Source organism: Python bivittatus, unplaced genomic scaffold (assembly GCF_059951505.1).
Source record: "Python bivittatus isolate LINGU-HERP-01145 unplaced genomic scaffold, Pbiv_v1 ctg000700_np1212, whole genome shotgun sequence".
Lineage (NCBI taxonomy): Eukaryota > Metazoa > Chordata > Lepidosauria > Squamata > Pythonidae > Python > Python bivittatus.
Window position 1 is genome coordinate 100,760,631 of NW_028277098.1, and position 21,395 is coordinate 100,782,025.

Genomic DNA, 21,395 nt, shown 5'->3' on the forward strand with positions numbered 1-21,395 from the left:
GCCTCACCAGATGACAACATTTAAAGGAAAGGGCCTGGAGTGTGCCCATCCTAGCTGCTCTGGTGGAATGGGTAGATACCCTCAGGGAGAGGCGGTCCCACAAATAACTGCTCCTGTGCCAGTTAGGGATTTAAAGGTTACTGTATAACCAGCACCTTGAATTGCACCCAGAAAGCAACTGGAACCCAGTGCAGTTCACACAACAGCAGAGTAATATAGGCAAAATGTGAAGTGCCCAGAACTGTGTGTGTCACATCTGGACCAGTTGTAGCTTCCAAGTGGTCTTCAAGGGCAGTCCCATGTGGCATGCGTTACAGTAATCCAGCCAAAAGGTGAGTAAGGTGTGAACGATGGTGAGCAGGGCTTCCTGGTCCAGGGAAGGAGGCAACTGACATGCAAGATGAACTTGGCCAAAGGTCTCCCTAACCATGACTACCACTTGCTCCTTAAGCAGGAGCTGCGAGTCCAAGAGGACCCAATAGAAGCGAATGTGTGTAGCTCAGGGTTGAACTGTGGAGTCCCTGGGGTTCTCTGAGCTTGGCTGTTTTTTTGCAAATGTTTCATTACCCGGCCAGGTAACATCTTCAGTGCTAGAAGGGAGTGGGGTTTGCTCTGTTTATGTACTGTGGCCTGCCCTGCCAGTGTTGGTGGGGGTGGGGGTTTGGTTTTGCTCCTCTGGTAGTTCCTTGATTAGGGTATTGTTTACTGCTCGATTGTATGTCTGGTGATAACCTTGGTGTTATCTCTGCTTATCTGGGTGATGATTGCTGGTGAGGAGATGTTCTGGTCTTTTGCTTTCCTAAGATCAGAACATCTCCTCACCAGCAATCAACACATCAAATGGTGATGATGATGAAGATGATGGAAATAGCTAAATTCCTAAAGGAGCAGCACAGCTTAGGGAAAAGGATTCTGATAGGAAACATGAGCTCTTTTTAATAATTTGCTTCTAGCCTGGAGAACTTGCATCATATCTGAAACTCTAAAATTTCCTGACCTGAATGGAAGTCCTGAGGACAGCACGGAGAGAGAAATCAATGATGAACAGAAAATAGTCTGGCTTGTGGGTTTTCCCCCGTGCTGGCAAAGGAAAAGGGAAGGGAAATTAGCAAGAGAATCCATCCAGGGAACAGGGAAATATATATTTAAAAGTTTGGGATCTCAACTAAATAATTGATTACAATTTTTTAGAACTGTCCCCCAGCAACCGGGCCAGGAAATACAGCTTTGATCAGACAGCCTCTCCCTTGAGAAAAAACAAATCACTGCTTATTTAGTCTTGAGAAAAAAGACTAGCCTACTTGGCTGAATTGCCATAAGTGACTTGCATCACGAGTCTTCAACTAACATGGTTAAGCAACCTGTGCATATGTAATCAGGGTTTCTTTGGTTTGCAAAATATTAACACAAGTTCCCCTCCAGAAACATAGGTGGATTCCCTCTTCGGTTGGAATTCAGTCTATTGTGAGAATCCAGGCACTGTTCTTTAAACTGTGGCTTATGGTTTAGTGTGTGAATCTGGCTAATTGTGGCTGATTCAACAAACGATGATTAAACCCTCAATTATTGTGATGTGTGAATGCAGATATTTATTCCAGCATTTAAGGGCCAGTGCGGTGGTTAAGTGTTCAACCAGGACTGGAGATACTTAGCTTCAAGCACATCCTTCAAACCTCCTAGGTGACTGTGGGCCAGTTATTTTCACTCAGCCCAGTCTACCTCACAGGGTTGTTGTTTCGGAGAAAATGTGGAAAGAGATCCCCATATAAACTGGCTTGAGGTCCTAGAGAAAGTATGCCATTTCAGTTCGGTTGCAGTCTGATTTCTGATAATGATTGATCTTTATTACAGTTTTGTTTATATTCATCGACTGCAACTTAAACGCAGTATAAATAAACACGGAAACATGGAACTCAATCTATGTTATACAAGTTACTGAAAGTTACAAAGCAGCTGTGACAGGATGAGACAAAAGCATGCCCCAAGTTTGCTTAAGGCATTTCACAAGTCCGGCCTGAGCTGGCTAACACTTGAATCGAAACTCTTAACCAAGGGTGAAATGATAAAAAAAAACGTCACCACCCAAAATGGAAAGCAAAAAGAAAAAACACCAGCAGAAATGGAAACAGAAAAATAGACTCCAAAGTTCCATAGGCAGGAAGAAAAGTTGTTCAAACCTCTTACTCTGCAAAAAGCTTGTGTCCACCAAGGAGGCCCATTAGGTTTGGCTGTGTGTATACGCCCTACACAGAAATACTAATTTCTGTTTTATACTCCCCTTCACCCTATTCAGATTTTGAGATGGGCAATGACTAGATCAGCGTTTCTCAACCTTGGCAGCTTGAAGATGCGTGGACTTCAACTCCCAGAACACATCTTCAAGTTGCCAGGGTTGAGAAACACTGGATTATCTGTTATTCATTTCCCAGTAGAAGTCACATTCCATTTCTAGGAGATTTAACTTTGCTTTAAATCACTTTGCATCTCAATCTACACCAGATAAAGAGAGGAAGAATGAAATGTATTCTCAGCAAGCTGGTAAGATGTTCACTAATATCCTATGTATACAGGGCTGCGGGTGGAGCCACCCTATCGCACTGCCCTTCTAATCGAGAAGCACACAGATCATAACCATGGTTGGGCCACAATAGTGGGGTTTGCACTGCACGCTCCACCAAAGCCGAACTGTTGACTTGTTGGATGGACTAGTCTGAAAAACACCCAAGCCCCCATCACGGCTTAATACAATGCAGTCAATGTGGGGTTTCCAAATCTCGGTGGTTTGAGTCACACAAATGAAGCCACAAAGAATGAAATTACACCAGGGTCTGTGGGGTCCCACAGCAGGGGTTCTTCCAGCTTAACTTGGCAATGCTGAGGATTGAAGGCAAGCCTTCTCCAGGTAAAGCTCGGGGGGTCGGGGGGGGGGGCTGATTGTCTGCTTGGGCTTCCCATCATCCTGGATGGGGAGTTCTGGAGAAGTTGAAAGCTTGGAATTTCGTGCCTTTCTTAATGAAGCCGTCTAAGGGAAGGAGCACTTGGGGGCCCCAGGGGCTGCCCCGCAGGCCCGACTAAGGGAAGCCAGGAAGGCGAAGGGAGCGGACCGACAGGCTGGAGACTCCAGAACCGTCCTGGGCAGAGGGCAACCGTCATCCTGTCCTTGCGGGCCAAGCCCGACGCCACTCCTTCCCCAAGGCAGCTTTCAAGCTCCAGGAGCCCCACGACAACCCTGCAGTGTAGGCTCCAATGCCCCGGGGCCCGAGGTGGCCCAAAGTCTTCAGAGGGCGGCTGGGGGGGCAGGCCCTCTTCTTCTTCTCCGGGCTCAGCCAGGGCCCCTCCGTCCTGCCACGGAGCCCCCCGCGCCCCATCCTCCTCCCGGGCCCTCCCCGGCCGGCCTTCCTTGCGCGACCGCGCCGGCCGCGCGCGCCGGGCCCCGCCGGGGAGCTGCCGGGGGCGGGCGGGGTGCCGCCGCTGCCGGCGGGAGGCGGGGGCGCCGCGGGCGCGCCGGGCGGCCGGCGAAGCAGGGGGCGGGCGCAGCTGGCTGGCCGCCCCTCCCGCTCCTCCTCCTCCTCCTCCTCCTCCCCGGGCTGGAGCCGCGCCTGATGTAATTTCCGAGCAGCGCGCGCCGAGGCTCCGAGAGCGAAACTGGGGCCGCCCCTCAAAAGCGCACCGGCGGGCGGCGCCGCAGCCACTCGCCGGGCACCTCCGCTCGGCATCTCTGCGCATCTCTCGGGAGCCCGAGGCGTCCGCCGGCTCGACGCGGTAAGGAGCCGCCGCGGCCGGGTCGCCAGCCGGGCGCGGGGCGGGCGGGACCGGACCGGACCGGGCGCGCCGCCTGCGCCTCCGCCTCCGCCTCGACCCGTCCGAAGCCGCCCGGAAAGTTGCGAGGCGCCCGGCGGCTCGGCGGAGACTCGCGGCCGGGCTTGCGCGCGCGCGCCGGGGCAGGGGGCCGGCTCCGATCGCGCCCCCTCCTCCAGGCGTGACCCGCCCACGTGGCCAGACGGAACGATCGCGGCTCCGGGGCACCGGCCCCGCTCGCCCGACGAGGCGCTGCGGATGCCCGGTGTGGCGGCGGGGGGGGCAGAAGGACCCCAGACCCGCTGGCCGTGAGGATAACAGCGCGAGGGGAGCCCGAGAGGAGGCGGCGAGCGAGCCGGGATGCGCGGGGGCGGGGGAGGCAACCCTGGATCCGGTCGATCGCCGCCCCCCTGCTGCCCTTCGGGGAAATACAATTCCCATCAGCCCCAGCTAGCGCGGCCAGGGAGGGGGGAGGCACCACGGCGACTCGAGGTCGCTTCTTAAAGGGAGGGGGAGGGAAGAAAAGAAATGACTCTCAAAGCCTCCTCCAGCGGTTGCGGGGGGGCGAGCAGAGGGGGCAGCCCAGCCCGCCCCGCGGCGCTTTCCTCTGCGGGCGGCAGTCTCCCCCTTGGAGCGCTCGCCCACCTCTGGGGACTGCCGTTGAAGCGGGCGCCTCGGGGGCTCCGGGCTCCCGCAAGACGCGCTTCTCTCGTTTCTTGCGCGGAAAGTCGCTGGAGTCCTCGGCTGTCTTCGGCCACCCGCCGCGCTGCTTCGTGCTCGTGTCGGATTACAAGTCCCATCCCTCCCTGCCCGCTGGCCCGGGCCTCGGAGGGCCAGTAGCCTCGCTGGGCTTTCTACAACTGTGGCATTTCCAGCCCCCCGCGGGGGTGCAGTTTGGGCTAGCGGTGGCCTTTGGGTGACCGGGTGGCATTCCTAGTTGGTTGCGCCGGGGCAGAGCACCCCAAAAGTGGGGAAGTCCCGGGGCATGTGAGGCCTGGGCAGCTTCTTCTTTCCTCCACATCTGCTCTGCACACCTGGCAGGGAGCTGGAGGTTTGCAGAAGAGAGGGCTTCTCCTCTGCCCTTGCTGATTTTTTTCCTCATCCTCTGAAGAGCTCAGAGTTGTTTGGGGGAGGCAGGGGGAGAGGGGCATTTAAATTCCTGGTTTCCTCTTGGCAAGACAGAAAAAAACCAAGATCAAGACAACGACCAGGTTTACGCCTCCTGCTAAGCCATAATGGGACTTGTGAACGCAAACCCAGCCAATAGTAGTTTATTCAAGAAACTAGTTTTCCTTTCCACAAGTCATGACTCAGTGCAGTGTGCCACCCCGGTCAGTGCCTGCCCCCAACTATCCCAGGGGAGGGGAAATTGGAAGCTGGGTCTCCCCATGGCTGTACCCACGCTTGGACTCAGCCTTCTCCAGCTTGGTGCCCTCTAGAAGGGTTAGAGTCCAGTTCCCATTATAGCAATATAGTTGAGTACCACCCACCTGGCATACTGTGGATTATGGCACTGAGTAGGGTCCCAGGTCCCTTTTAGCCTTTATACTATGATGCCAATGAATTTGACCAAAAGTTCTGGGAGCTGATTGATTGATTGATTCTGTGCCATCAAGTCGTTGTTGACCTTAGTGACCATATCAGTAGACTTTCTCCAGGAGGATCTGTCCCTAACCTGGCCTTTCAGGTCTTCCACCATCCCTTCGTGGTAGTCCAGACCAGGAGACTGAAGCGATGAATGATACTACTACTTTTTTTATGAGATCGCAATAACAGAATCATGCAAGTCTGAATGCACCTCTTCCCTCCCTGCCTTTACATTCAAGAGCCCTAGGGAGGGTCACGTCTGACACGCTTTCTCAAATTACATTCCTGCTTTGGTCTCAGATTTCTCTTATCTGCTGGCAGTCTTGGTCACAGCTCTTCTTCCTCTTCCTCAAGATTATTCTCACAGCCCATTATAGTAACTGAGTCCTGCTTAGTGCTGCTGTTCATCCTCTTCTCTTTGCCTGTGCAAGCACCTCCCAGTTGAAAACCATGAGAACCAGCCAGCCCCAGAGAATTGTGATGCGGGAAGGACTTTCCAGCTTTGTGGAAATGGTGGGGAAGACATGGTGAATTGAGGGCAAGTCTGCTAAAAGTGGAGCTGACGACTGCTGTGGAATGAATTGCTGGCGAGGAGACGGGCTCTTCGTAATTCCTCTCCGGACAAGGAGAGGACCTGAGATTGCCCACAGGTGCTCCAGACAGTTGCTCCTCACAAGGAGGACGCAAAATAGTGGTCTCTGGCGATTTAGAGCTCTGGGAGTTGAGGGAATGTCTTCAGAACAGACACTGGGTTCACGTGCTTCCTTTTAAAATCACTTTTGGAAATTGCTTGTTAACTGCTTTTCAGCAGTTAGGAACCTTTGGATTGACAGGATGAACTTCCTTCAATCCTTAGCAAAAGAAGTTTTCAGTACACGTTTAAGGACTTAAATTTTTTTTCTGGAATAAAGAGCAAAAGGGTGATTAAAACTTTGATTTTAGAAAGTTACAAACGGACTAAGGGTCCGGATAAATTTGAAATAAGATTTTGGAATTAATTATAAGAATCCTTCTCATGGGAAAATGCTTTTGTTCTGAATTCTTTAAAAAAAACAGAATAGGATAGGACTTGGAAGGTTGGAGACCGGAGGGAACTAGGAGGAACTAAAGATTACAATGAAAGGAGAAGAAATTTGACTTACTAATACAGAATGGAGCAAAATATTTTAACATTTGATATATTGAAAGGTATTTTTGAACAATTAACAAAAGTTAATTTTAGGAGCTTCTGCCTCTATAGATAGACTGTGTATAAAAGATGTTATGGAACAAGATTTACCAGAGGGACTGATCTGAAAGTGGATTTAAAAATGACAAGCTACAAGAATGATACGGAAAAAGCGGCTAAAGTCATTTCTTTATGTATTTCTTTTCTATACTATATTCTTGTTTTTTTTCTTTCTTTTCTGTTTTTCCTTCTATTTTTTCTGCACTTTCTATTCTTTTTCTTTCTTCTTTAGTTTGTACAGTATTCGTTCTTTATCATTGTTGTAACTTTTAAGAAATAATAATTTTTAAAAAAGGATGCGCAGGTGAGGGGTCTTAACGATTTTCCAAGAATCTGCAAAACTCACTATAGCACTGTCTTAGCAAAGGATAGATGGGGTCGCCCTCAAGAACTGCAAAGATATTAAGGGCGAGTAAGTTGCATTCTCAGAGGTTGGACAGGAGTTCAGAGTGCACGCTTCAGTTATGTCAGGTTTTTTCTATGTGTGATCGTAGATTATAGTGACCTACTTTGAGAAGACTCAGAGTTTTCAAAGGTCAGTTTTAAGGACTTCCTTGACATGTTGGAGCTTTCCAGCTCCAGACTGGTTACTGGTTACTTTTTGAAAAGGCTTGTAAGAGACTTGCCCTGTTAGAAGAGCTTCTTCCTTGGATCTCCTGTCTTCCTTAGACCCGATGGAGGTATAGCTCTGTGTCTCATCTTCTGCAGAAGGTCAGGCCTCTCTCACCATTGGATCTGTTTCTGGGATAAGAGTGGCAGAACAAAACAGGACGTCCGCTTGGGGTACCAGAGCAGGGGCTTACAAGGGCCTGTACACAGGATTTTTTTCCCCATTCCAGAACTAACCCCCACCCCCCAATCCCTAACTCTAGTTTTCTCCCAAGCTTTTTTTCCTGTATTATCAATAGTTAGTTGGGTGCCTCCAACTCACAGTGACTGGGTGGGCAGGAGAAACCCCTCTCGGGGTTTTGTCTTGTTTTGTGGGTTCAGTTGAATTAGAAGAACTTGCTGTTTGGTTGTAAAATGCAACAGGCCTACCAATACATCTGCTGCCGGACAGGGATGGGTTGATAGGTCTACTTCTGTGTTTACCTTGTCCCTTGTACTGTGAGGAAGAGGCTTAGAATGGAAGAATGTGACAGCCAGATGTTAAAGCAGCATCTGGCTGGTCCTGGAGGATCTCAAAAACACTCAGCAGGTCTGGCCTTGCTTGGATGGGAGGCCATCAGGAAATCTAGAACTGTAGGCTAGCCTGGGAGATGGCAGTGGCACGTTTCTTCCCAGTTGTGGCCAAGAAAACTATATGGATATGTCTGGGAATTTGTCAGGGTCACTTAGTAGCCTTAGCTGATCTGGAGAAAGCTAAGTAGAGTCAAACCTGATTAATATTTGGAGGAGAGGCCATCCAAAACTGTCAGTGGAATTAGGCAGTGACAAACCACTGTTACTGCCAAGAAAAGTACACGGACGCACCCGTGCAGTGGAGTTCAGTTCAAGGAAATCCTTGCCTCAATTCAAGGACAAGGAATGAAATTCAGAGTATTCACCACAAAATCCTCTTCTGGTTCCCCCCAAACTTCCTGTTACTTTTTGTGTTGTTGTACGAGTGTTAATTTTTTTATTTACTTCTCACCTTAGTGCAATGGGGAACTTACATTGGGTATGGGTGAAATAACTAATTATGGAGTGGCTTCTGTTGAATCAACAGGAATCAGGAATTCTTACAAATCTGCAACTGGCTGGCTGTGTTTGCACAGCCCACTTATCTGTATCCTTTCAAGGTCTACCAGTGGCACTTGCACAATCTCAACCTCTGGGTTTTTTTGTGCTTAAACTAATGTGCAAAGTCCTGTTCTATGGCTTAGTGTAGTGGACAAACACCAAAAACAGGTTAATTTAGAAATTAGGATGAGTAGGAACCTGGTGACATGTTTTCTAGTTTCTCAAGATGGCTCAATAACCCTGTTTTTAAAATAGTAGTAGTAGTAATAATAATAATAATATTAATAATAATAATAATAAACGTCTGTCTATCCAATGTCCTTGGGAAGGACTCGATAGGTGGACAAAAATGCCAAATCCAGTCTAAACATCTGGCTGACTGTGCCACCAACCATAATTGAGTATACGTTGGTAGCAGGAAGTCCCAGGGATATTGTATATATTCATATTGGCGTATTGTTGACTGTAGGATATTGTAGGATGAGAGTTGTGTTAGTCTATGGTGGCAAAAAATCACGAATCTGGTAGCGCCTTGTCCAAATGGCAAACTTTATTCAAAGGCAGACGCTTTCGTGAGCTGCAGCTCGCCCCATTTGCCGTGCTATCTTTATTAAAAATCTTCTGCCTTTGAATAAAATTTGTTAGTTGGAAAGGGTGCTCCTAGATAACTGATTTTAGGGTGAAGCTGATGACAGTCAGTTATCTTAGGTTTGTGGTCTGTGCGGAGTGTATGCATGGCATACAAATCTGGGACGAATGGCGGCTGGAAAAAATAATACTAAGTATTTAGATGTTGACCTCCACCTGCCCCAGACTGGGCTGTCACTCAAAGAAATTGTGGTCAGTCAGTCATGGGAATTTTGATCTGGACACTTTGGGGCTGCAGGGGGTCTAGAAGATAGAATCCGTTTCAATGAGGGTCTTCTTTCACTTCAGAAGTATTATTATGATGATGATGATGATGATGATGATGATGATGATGATGATGGTTGGTCACACAGTCAGCCAGATGTTTAGACTGGATTTGGCATTTTTGTCCATCTCTCGAGTCCTTCCCAAGGACCTGGGATAGGCAGATGTTGCTGTTTGATGGTGTTAAAGGCATCGTTGCAGGATGGAAGCTGTTCCAAGTAAAGCTGCCTTTTGCAATGGGCGGATGGAGATTTTGTCAGTGCTGATGGCCGTCAAGGGGTGCTCCAGATATTTTGGGATTGCACCCAAGGTGCCTATAACTATTGGTACTATCTTTGATTTCGTTTGCCACGGTCGTCCTCCTTCCATTTGCAAGTCTTTGTATCTTGTGGTTTTCTCCAGTTCTTCCTCTTCTCTTCTGCTGTCTCCAGGGATTGCAGCGTTCACTATCCAGACTTTTTTGTCTTTCTTATCAGCAATTGTTAAGTCTGGGGTGTTGTGTGGCTGGTGCTGGTCTGTTTGAATCCTAAAGTCCCAGAGCACTTTCGCTTCTTCGTTTTTTATTACTTCGTCTGTTTTGTGGTCTCACCAGTTCTTGTCTGCAGGCAAATGGTATTTCTTGCAGATCTCCCAATGCACCACCGTTGCTACTTTGTCGTGCCGTTCTTTGTAGTCAATCTGTGCGATCTCCTTGCAGCAGCTAGCTAGGTGGTCCACTGTTTCTTCAGCATTATTATTATTATTATTTAAATTTGTACGCCGCTCAACTCCTAACAACTCTGGGACAGTTCTGAGTACAGCAGATTTAATATTTATGGCTCTTCCTTCGCATCCAGGTCAAGCCCAGCCAACACAGCTAAGGATTCCACCGGGTTGTTGTTATTATTAGATTTATGACCTCACCTTTACTCTGTCCCACGCAAGGTAGCGTGCATAACGCTCACGCCTCCTCTTTTCCCCACAATCACAACCCTGGGATGTGGGTTGGGCCGAGGGGGAGTAACTGGCCCAGAGTCGCCCAGCTGGCTTTCATGCTCGCAGGAGGCCTCAAACTCCCCATTTCCTGGTTTCTAATCCGGCGCCTTCACCCTGAGGAGTGCTTTAGCCAACAATGCACAACCCTCTTTACTTCTCAAAAGCTGCATTTTGTCAGCTTGCCCAGACTAATTCTCCGGAATGACTCATTTGCCCAGCCAGAAAGAAAATCCCATTGCACGCCGATTTCAGAATTTCGAAATGGTGGCCTGTGTTTGGGTTGCACCCACTCTCTGGTGCGAGACTCATCCCTGCATCGTGGTGTTTTGATTCTTCAGGAAGTCTCCAGAGGATTTGATGCTTTCTGGTGATTTTTTTTCCTTCCGGGGATAAGAAGTTCAAAAGCTTCCCTGTTTTGGTGCTTTCTAGATACACGTGAGTACATCTACCATCATTCCCAGCTGATGTCACTAGTCAGGCTGGCATACAACAAATACGTAATGTCTTAAGCCATCATGTAGTTCAGCAGGTGGTGGTGGTGTGTGTTCGTGAACCCGGCTGCTGTGGCTTGAAAGCTGCAATTTGTGGCTTAGGGTGGTTTTTTGTCCGTATTTGATTAGCTCAGCTTTTTGCGTAGGAACATGGGAATTAGCCTTCGATTGGCCTCTTGAACCTGTGGACTTCTTTGATATAATGCTTGGCAGAAGCTCTGAAAAATAGTATTTTGGTTTCATTGGAGAGGAACTGCAGCAAGGCCCAAACATACACTGGGGAATTAGAATCACACATTAAACTGAAGACGCTTCTAGGGTACCATCCTCAAAATCATACTTAAAGGACAGTAAACGCAAGGAAGCAGTAATGCAGAAGAAAACAATAAAACTAATGAATCGGTGGGTGAGTTTGACGGGAAAACTGCATCTACAGCAAGGGGTCTGCAGGGTGGGGTCTGAACAGGTCAAGGTGGCCACCAGGACTGTTTGAACAAACGCCTCCCCTTTTTACACATAGAAGAACCGTCCCACAACTGGATGGATTCGCAGTGGGTTGAACAACCGTATCCAGTGTGTGGCCCTTCACGGTTCTGTGTCGCTATGGAGGGAGGTATGCAGTGGGGGATTCAGATTTTGTTTTATTTATTTATTATTAAACAAATTCGTGCGCCACCCAGCCCCCAATGACTCTGGCAGATTACCACAACTAAAATGAGGAAAATACAATAATAACAAGGTTAGACTAATGACAACAACTCTTTGTAGGGGAGTTGGGTGGAGATATACATTTGACACACACACACACACACACACACACATATATATATATATATATATATATATATAAACAATAATAAAATAAAAGATGACGAGAGTAACATCTTCACGGTCCTTCTAAACAGCAGCAAGGTGGGGGCCATCCAGATCTAGAGGGGGTGGGGATCTCATTCCAGAGGGCAGATGCTGCTGCGATGTGTCGATGCCTACAAAGATCAGAATCACACAGGCAATGGTTTCCCTGTGACATCCTGTAGAAACAAAGTTGGATTTTGAGGAAGCAGGAGAGGAAGACCATTGACGCCTTTGAACTTTGGTGTTGGAGAAGATTCCTGAGAATACCATGGACAGCAACAAATGGATTGCCCAATAAATCAACCCATAGTTTTCACTTGAGACGCAAATGACCAGGCTCAAATGATCATACAAGTAGTCCCTTGTTTAACGATCCTAATTGGGACCAGAATTTCCGTCACTAAGCGATGAAGTTGCTAGGCAAAACATCACGTGACTGCACTGATTAGCAACAGCAGTTCTGGTAGTCCCAGTTGCAGTCGTTAGGCCAGGACGTCATCCTTCTGCCCTGCCATACTCACCTCCACTTCAACTCCCCCACCTATCTCCCCCCACCACATCTCGGCCCTTTTGGCTGCCCTGCACTCCACTGTTGCTGCCCACTCCTGCCGGCCGCAGCCGACCTTCGCTGTCTTCTTTGCAAAGGGTCAGCAGCGGCCTTGGCTGTGCGCACCTTGTCAGCAGCGGGAGGAAGAAGTTGGTGAAGGTCAGCTGGGGGTGGTGGGGTTGGGCGGTGGTGGCGGTGAATTTTAAAAGCGTCTGCCTCTATAGGTAGGCTGTGTTTAAAAGATGTTATGGAGGAGGAACAAGTTCTACCTGACGAGATTGAGACTGACCTGAAAGTGGATTTAAAAATGACAGGCTACAAGAGTGACATGGAAAAAGATGCTACACTGGACATATAAAAGAAACCGGCTGATGTCTTAATAATTAAAAGGGATATACAAATAACAAACCGAGAGAATGACCTGGATATTTTCCTATATTGGATTTACAAAAGCGGCTTGTTAAAGCTTGTGAATTTTGTGAGAAGGGACTAAGAAAAAATGAAAAGAAATCAAGTTCTAGGACATTATTTGAACGGTCAAGATGGTTAGAAATTGAAGGAATATAAAGTTGGTTTATTTGATCAAGGTTAAAATACGTTGTTATCTCTGGTAACCCTTAATGGATTTGCTGACAGCAGGATTGAAATGATGGGGTTTTATTGATTTGTTTATAGATAAGAGATGGGATATGGGAAGGGGAGATAATTTGTTGTATTTTAAGAGGTGATAAAAGTTATTAAAATTGTTTATACTTGTTGTAATGAAGGGGGGGTCATTTCTTTATAAATTTCTTTTCTTTCTCTTTACTATATTATTTTTTCTTTTTTTCTTTTCTGCACTTTCTATTTTTTAATTCTTGTATTCTTGTTTTTATTTTTTTTAATTGTAATTTTGAATAAAATTATATATAAAAAAGAAGGTGATGGGCTTAGAGGCTAAATCCTATGAACAACAGTTAAAGGAACTGGCTATGTTTAGTCTAAAGAAGAGATGGTGAAGGAATGACACAATAATAATCTTCCAAAACTTGAAGGACTGTCACAGGGAAGAGGGTGTGGATTTATCCTCTGTAGTGCCAAAAATTGGACAAGAACCAATGGGTGCAAGCTTTGCAGAGAGATCTGAACTCAAAATTAGGAGGAATTTCTCGACCGCAAGAGCTATTGTTGGCCACAAATCGTGGTTTTCAGCCCAGTCCTTTAACTCATTGGGACTCAAGAAACTCAGTTACTCATTTATTAAGGCACCTTAGTAAGTGAGGACTCCTTCCCAAGAAGAGAGCCCCGAAAATAGAAAGCATAAATCTTTTATACCTTTTCAAAAACAGCATCAGAATCAGAAGTTACATGATTGGTCACATAGTTGAGCTACTTAATAGCTAACATCCCATAATCATAACACCTTTTCAAACCATATGTGTCTGTGTCCATGCCAACTGGTGGTCTTCTGTATCTGGGACACTTAGTGGTTTTAGAACATCTTTATTTTAGGCTTTATCTGAATACACCTCTACATCTCTGGTCCTCTTCTTCTGCTAACTGACTTCACACCTGATCAATATCTTCCTGTTTCAACTCTTTTGCAGACTTAACCACAGAGCTTGTTGGCATGTTCTGTTGAGGGGTGGAAGCTCAATAGTTTATGACCCCAGGCTGACTCTATCAATTAACTCCAGTTTTGCTGCCATCACTATGTAGATGTAATAGGCAGAAGGAATAACCTTGAGGAACAGGAGGAAGAGCCGCAACCAAGACAACAATCGGATAAGAGAAATCTGAGTCCTGGCCAGAACTGTAGCCTGAGAAAGCGTCTCAGACTTGACCCTCCCTAGTTTTCTTGAACATAAAGGCAGGGAGGGAAGAGGCACATTCAGACTTGCAAAATTCTGTTGCTGTAACCCTGTAATAAAAGTAGTATTAGCATTCATAACTTTGGTTCCTTAGTCTGGTCTACCTCAAAGGGTTGACAGCCATGGAACAGATTGCTTCCTGGAGTTGTGGGGGCTCCATCACTGGAGCTTTTCAAGCAAAGGTTGTACAACCGTTTGCTTTGGATGGTCTGAGGACTCCTCCTCTAGGCAGGGGTTGGGTGTGTGTGTGTTAAAAAAGGTTAAGATGGCAACCAGGATCGCATGATCAAAGCCCTGCCCCTTTTTGACATGCATCAAGCGTGTACTGCCTTTAAAAAGGGGGCAGGGCTTTGATGGCGCTGTCACCGTCGCCACCTTGACTTTTTTGACCCCTCTCATCAGAACCCCTGCTCTACATACCTTCCTCACCACGCTAACGATGGCCTCGTTTCCGGCTTAGCACGTGCTGCAAACCCATCCCATTTTGGATCCTTTCAGGTTGACTATTTTGCGGATCGAGAAAAAGGGTTGATTCGGTGTGCAGCTTCAGCCCATTGAGTGAACTTGGCTGTTGACTAAGCGACCCGGGACCACGTCTTCCAGCTGTCTCAGGGTGGTGTGTGTTGCGTGGTGCCTCTGTACGCCACATGTCCATATCGGTGTCTGTTGCGAGGATGGGTGGTGGTAGGAGCGGGCTGCTTTGGTCAGAATAATGAGAAGCATGGTGCTCCTTTTGTACGTGTGTGCAATGTCAAGATGCAAATAGAAAAGGAGTCGGGCTTGTGTGGTGAGGCTGTACCCTTGCTTTTTTCATTTGCTTATTTTTGTGTCATGCAGATGTTGCTGGCTGGAGGACGTGGAATATTCCTCAGGATGGTGTTTCTCAACCTTGGCAACTTGAAGATGGGTGGACTTCAACTCCCAGAATTCCCCAGCCAGCCTTGCTGGCTGGGGAATTCTGGGAGTTGAAGTCCACCCATCTTCAAGCCGCCAAGGTTGAGAAACACCGTTCTGAGGAGTAGCTAGGCTAATCTGAACTTTGCCCCCTCTTGTCTGATTTCAGTGTGGTCAGTGTGACAGCAGAAGCTCTCTCCTTGTTCTTAATTCTGCAGCCCGGAGGACTCCAAAGCCGTCTTGCTGAACGTCTGCAGCTGCCCCGCCATCGGCCCGCCGGCGTTGGCGTCCTCGGCTGAGAAGATGCCCCACTTGAACGGGATGGTTTCTGTGCCGCTGGACGACCTGCAGAAACAGGTGACCCTCTACCTGGCCTGCTCCAAGTGCAGCCAGCAGGAAAACGAGAGCACCTACTCGCTGAAGGGGGTGGAGCACCAGTGCATGATGGAGATCTTGCTCGCCAGGTGCAAGGGGAAGAAAGGGAGTCTGTGGCACAAGGTGGACCGGCGACCGAGCTTCCCAAATCCGACCTTTTATGACATCTGCCGGTATTACGTTGCTGGCTTAGGTTGCCTCAAACACCACAACCAGTGCACCTTCGCGTGGAGTCAAGAGGAGGTGATCGTGTGGACCTTTGAGAGGAAGCACAACCTCAACAGACATCTTTTGAAGTGGCTGTTGCAACAGATCCAGTTAGGCAACAGGGCCAACCCCCAGCCCAAACCTCCTGATCTTAGCATCTCGGAGGAAATCTGCAGTGAGTTTGGGGGCTATTTCCAGGAGATCTGCAAAGCCTGCTTTTATTGCAGCCCCCAACGGATTTCCCCCAAGGGCTCTGCTCAGAGCTGCAAGATGCACTGGGGATTGCTTCTGGTCCACGTGATCGTCGACGGCAAGAAAAAAGAGCAATATACGGAGATTCGCCCCTGCCCGGCAGGCCTCAGGACGTTCTCTTACTGCACCTTCGTCTCTGCTGCCCAACCCTGCAGGCACACCTCTCCGCCTTGCATCTTTGCCCACAGCGACGTGGAGCTGGCAGTCTGGAAAGCAGAGCAGAGATGCGGCCTGTTGCGCTCTGACCTTCTGCGCCGGGCGGTGGAGCAAAAGCCGAGCCCGCCGGACTCCCCGTCCAAATTCTCCTTCTACTGCCGAGTGTGTCTGGTGACCTGTGATTCTCAGGAGAGTTTTGAGAACCACTGCTCATCGGTGGAGCACACGCAGCTGATCGCCACCGACACGATGATCGAGTGGAGTCACCGCGCCCCTCCGTACGATCCAAAGACCTTTGCCCTTTGCAGCCGGTAAGCGAGACCGAGGAGGGGAGCTTTGGTGCTGGGGACTCAGCGGTTGGGCCCAGAACTGGGGATAGACTTTGGAGGCCCTTTTGGGTTTGTCTAATGGGCAAGCTGAAGTCTGCACTGGTGGTTAACTTTATTCCATTTAGAAGAATGACCGGAATCTATCAGAATAGTATGTACCAACTTCCTTCCTTGTATGTACCATTCTGATAGACTTGATGTATCTCTTCCTGCAACACCCTTCTGCACCATGGCCTGGATAACTCTTAATGCACTGTAGAGAGCAGTGTTCCTCAATCTTGGCGACTTGAAGATGGGTGGACTTCAACTCCCAGATTTCCCCAGCCAGCCCTGCTGGCTGGGGAATTCTGGGAGTTGAAGTCCACCCATCTTCAAGCTGCCAAGGTTGAGAAACACTGATCTAGAGGAAAGACAACATCCTAAACCCAGCTGCCACATGTTCCCATTGAATTATGGCAGGAAGATGCTCTTTTAATCAAACATGTCTCCTATGGCGTTCCCCAACCTGGTGCCTGGCTGGAAATTACAGAAGCTGAAATCCTGTAATTGGCTGGCTGGGGAATTCTGGGAGTTGAAGTCCACCCATCGTCAAGTCGCCAAGGTTGAGGAACGCCACTCTGTATATTCCTTTCTGCATCACTGCAGAGCATCAGGACCTGGATAGCTCTTAATGCCATGCACCATTTGCACTTTTACACGGGGTGGGTCTTTTGTATTTCCTTCTCTGCCCTGCAGACCAGAGATTTGCGAATACGGGCAGGACTGTGCAATGGCGCATTCGGTCAAGGAATTAGAAGAGTGGATCCAGAGGGCGAAAATTGCCGAGAAAAAAAAGAAGACGGCCAAGCAGGATGGCCTGCTAGCTTACCAGGACCGGCTTATCGCTGAGTACCAAACAAGCCACAACGAAGTCTTAATTGTAAGTTGAAGAGTCTGAAGGGAAACCCTCACTGGATGTGTGGTTTGTGGCAGGAAAGCTGGCCTTTGGGTGAAGTAGAGAGGGTGGAAGAAGGTGCCTTCTAGTTCAGAAACAAGGCCCTTCCAGTATTTTGCTTCTATGAAGCTCGAAAGCCTGGGATAAAGACCGCAGCTCTGCCGTGCTTGTTGGCCTGGGCAGTGAGGTTCAATCGGCATCTTGTAATAGCGGCTAAACAAATCTTTCCCCAGTGGGACTGATTGCTTAAGTTTTCCCTAGAGCAGTGTTTCTCAACCTTGGCTGCTTGAAGATGGGTGGACTTCAACTCTCAGAATTCCCCAGCCAGCCATGCTGGCTGGGGAATTCTGGGAGTTGAAGTCCACCCATCTTCAAGCTGCCAAGGTTGAGAAACGCTCCACTAGAGGAAAGACAACGTCCTAAACACAGCTGCCACATGTTCCCATAGAATTATTGCAGGAAAATGCTCTTTTAATCAAACATGTCTCCTACGACGTTGCCCAACCTGGTGCCTGGCTGGGAATTATAGGAGCTGAAATCCCACCTAGTTCAGGGTGTCAAATGTGGAACGCTGCCTTTCCAATATTTTTCTGGCTTCTGCTCAGATGTTTGCCTGGAAAGGCATAAAGCCGATGTTTTCCACGGGGCTTTGAGATAGAATTAATTAGTCCCTGTTATCGAGCGAGGTGGCAATGATTGTATGCTTGTCTTTATTATTGTTGGAATTTTATGTTATCTGCCTATGGGTTTTGTTTTATATTACAACTTGCAGGAGTCGGTCCTTGATTGCAGCAGTGTGCAGTTATAAATAGAATGCAGTGTCTTACCAGATCTGATGAATCCTTAAATGTGAAACTCTTTGAATGTTGTAAAAGCTCAAATATTTCCCTATTTTATTTTATTTTATTTTATTTTATTTATTAAAGCAATTTATAGGGCCGCCCATTCACTCACGGTGACTCCGAGTGGGTTACAGAAATAACACCCTGAATGCAAACCCATGACACCCCCACCCCCTGGCAACAGCAGTACATTCAAATAAACCACTTGATGGGCTCCGTATCAACCTGGGGTCCCCAGGCCCGCTGGCAAAACCAGGTTTTCAGGGCCTTTTGAAAGAGTATCAAAGTGGGGCCCGTCTTATCTCTGTGGGGATGATGTTCCACAGGGAGGGAACCATCACGGAGAAGGCCCTTCTTCTCGGTCCCCCTAGATGGACCTCCTTAATGGAGGGGACCTGTAACATACCCTTCCTCCCCGATCTGGTGGGTCGGACAGATGAAATTGGGAAAAAGAGGCCCTTCAGATAACCTGGCCCCATGCCACGTAGGGCTTTAAAGGTGATAACCAGCACCTTGAATTGGACCCGGAAGCAAACTGGCACCCAATGCATCTCCCGCGAGAGAGGTGACCCATGTACAAATCTAAACTTGCACACAAGTATATGGGCTGCCATATTCTGAAGCAACTGAAGTTTCTGGATACTTTTCAAGGGAGAGCCCCAGGTAGAGCGCATTACAGTAGTCAAGACAGGAGGTGACTAGGGTGTGGGTGACTGTGAGCAGGGCCTGTTGGTCCAGGGAAGGGCATAACTGGTGCACAACCTGCAGTTGCACAAAGGCCCTCCTGGCCACCACTGCCACCTGCTCCTTGAGCAGGAGTCGCGAGTCCAGGAGAACCCCCAGATTACCCACCGGGTCCATCTGGGGCAGTGCTACCCCATCCAAGACCAAAGATGGCAATTTTCCATGGAGCAAAGAACCCCAAACCCAGAGCCATTCTGTTTTGCCAGGGTTCAGTTTCAACCCGTTGCTCCCCATCCAGACCTTAACAGCCTCCAGGCCCTGCGAGAGGGAGGTCACGGCATCGCTTAACTCACCGTGGGCTGAGATATACAGCTGAGTCTCATCACCACCCTGGTGATATCTCATCCTATGGTGACGGACGATCTCACCCTTATCTACAAACCAAGCATTGAGCATGGCTGTTTAAAACTGATGAACCAAATCTGTGCTTGTGTGGATGTCTGAGGGAAGGGGGTCAAGTGACATCATGCAAACGATACGAATTACAGGATTTGCTTCACTGCTTCACAGTGATGTCGTCCTGCCCATGACATCATCATGGCTTGCATCAGACGCCTGAGGTTGACCGACTTTGCATATCGCAATAAAATGTGGTTGGTTGGACTAGAGTTGATTGAGTTCATACCCTCCCACTTGACCAAATCAAGACTGGTTTCACACAACACACCAAGGCAAACCTAAATAAAGCATAGAATGACTTTGTGCAAGGGGGTGGTTGGGGGAACCCAAAGCTATCTTTGGACAAAGGCCCCAAATTCAGATCAAGCACTTGTCCAAATGGTAAAATTTTGATGTTGAGCCCCACACAACAATTCTGCAGCTGTGGACTAGAACTCAGTGCAGCGTCGTAATGCAGGTGGACAACTGAGGTGGCTCAGTTACGGTCTCAGACTGGGACAAAGAAAAACATGGTCCCTTCCTGTGTCCTCCTGCCTTCCACATCTTTCTCACCTCGTTGCTTTCCCCATCAGATTTCTGAGGCCCTGGATGGCGTGAGCGTGACGTGCCAGCAGCCGCTACGGGTGCAGTTAGAGAACAAGAAGATGCAGTATGAGTGGGTCTTCACTGTCCATTCCCAGGTGAGCTGGAAAGGCCAAATCGACTTTAGGGAGGTAAAGAAGGGGTCGATTTCTCCTTTGAGGAGGTACCTGGAACTCTGCCCAGCTGCATCACCCACAAAAGAGTTTGTGCCAATGTTTTTGCTGGGTGCATGTCGCATGGCGAGTGATGTCCTTATCCACGATTGGCTGAAGGCACGGCAGTTGGGTGGATTTGCATGGAGCGGTTAGTCCCAACAAGCAAATTGTGTTGTGGCTTCATGCTCTCTGGATCCCAGCCTTTCTCTGAGCACATCCTCTGCAGGGAGGCTGCTATAAACTGGTCCCTTCAGCCCAATCCTCCTTGCTGGGGCTCTCAAACATCTGGAAAGCTGCCTTTCCTTGAAGAGTTTGGGGATGAGTTGTTGGAATTTGGAGTTTAATCGCCCGCTACAGAGTCAGAAATGTCAGAATTTAAGTCAAATCAACGTTTTCTTTATTAAAATGCAACTGCTCAGCTGGCCCTAGGAGGGATGGGAAGGTCTAAGGTTCCCAGTTGACAAGAGGACTTCAAAAAGTCCTTTGTCCTCTCCCAAAAGAACATCCCTTTTGACGTTTCAAATGCCTGGAGGAAGGAAGTTCTCTGGCTCCTGATCTTCATGTGTCAGTTGGAGGTGATAAGATAGCTGCTGGGTGGAAAGCCATCCAGATGAAAGCCCCCTTGGTAATCACCCATGCAGCATCTCCCATTTTGTGCGACCACCTCTAATTGCTAGTAGCCCTTCCTTCCTTCCTTCCTTCCTTCCTTCCTTCCTTCCTTCCTTCCTTCCTTCCTTCCTTCCTTCCTTCCTTCCTTCCTTCCTTCCTTCCTTCCTTCCTTCCTTCCTTCCTTCCACTGCTTGCTCCCACGGTGGACAAATTTATCTGTCTTGTTCAATCGCTTCCTGTTCCACTTTTCACAGAACCCTCAGGGCACCTTGCGATACCAAACCAACTGACCAAACCAAATGCAGGCAAAGAATATTGGCAAACACACAAAGAATATGCAAAGAATATTTTAAAATACGTCAAGAGTATTCAAAGGTATGCACGTCTGCATATGCCGGTAGGCATTCTTTGCAAAAGTGCAAGCAGTTGTTTTTCAAATAGCCAAAGGAGTAAAAACAGGCAATCAAAACCTCATTAAAGTAGACAAATGCCAGTAAAATCATGAGCAAGTCAAACGTGGCTGAAGACTTGCATCTTAATTGCTAAACTGACAATGATGAAAGTGAGCCAGCCCTCCCACCACCGTCCCTGCCCAAATGACATGACCTAGATCTGAGAAGGACACATCTGGTTTCTTGTTACTCTGTCTCAGCTTTTTCCTACCTGACCCCATCCACATGTGTGGGACTGATGAACTCCCATCATTCCCAGCCAGTAGGACCAACAGCTCTCCAGCATTTCTGGAAGGAGCTATGCTGGCTGAGAAGGATGGGAGTTGTAGTCTAACTCATTTGGAAGTCCAGCTGGTTGGCTTCTTACAGGGCTTTTTCCAGACTTTAGGCAGTTTTATTCTCAGGGCTCTGGGAGAGAAGAGTCAATGCAACTCCCAGAATTCCCTCTTCTGCACGGCCATTAAAGATGGAGGAGCTTTTCTTGCATCTGACCAGTGCTC

General features: G+C 48.2%; 1 protein-coding gene across 1 annotated transcript in view; it reads left to right on the top strand.

Moving 5' to 3' along the window:
* Positions 1-3,613: 3,613 nt before the first annotated feature.
* The window catches only part of HELZ2 (helicase with zinc finger 2), a 58,567-nt gene continuing 40,785 nt past the window's right edge, over positions 3,614-21,395 (top strand). The window contains exons 1-4 of the mRNA XM_088153559.1: positions 3,614-3,762; positions 15,078-16,160; positions 16,914-17,097; positions 19,670-19,777. Coding sequence (XP_088009685.1) covers positions 15,163-16,160; positions 16,914-17,097; positions 19,670-19,777 — 1,290 coding nt within the window. The 5' untranslated portion in view covers positions 3,614-3,762; positions 15,078-15,162. The remainder of the gene's footprint in view (positions 3,763-15,077; positions 16,161-16,913; positions 17,098-19,669; positions 19,778-21,395) is intronic.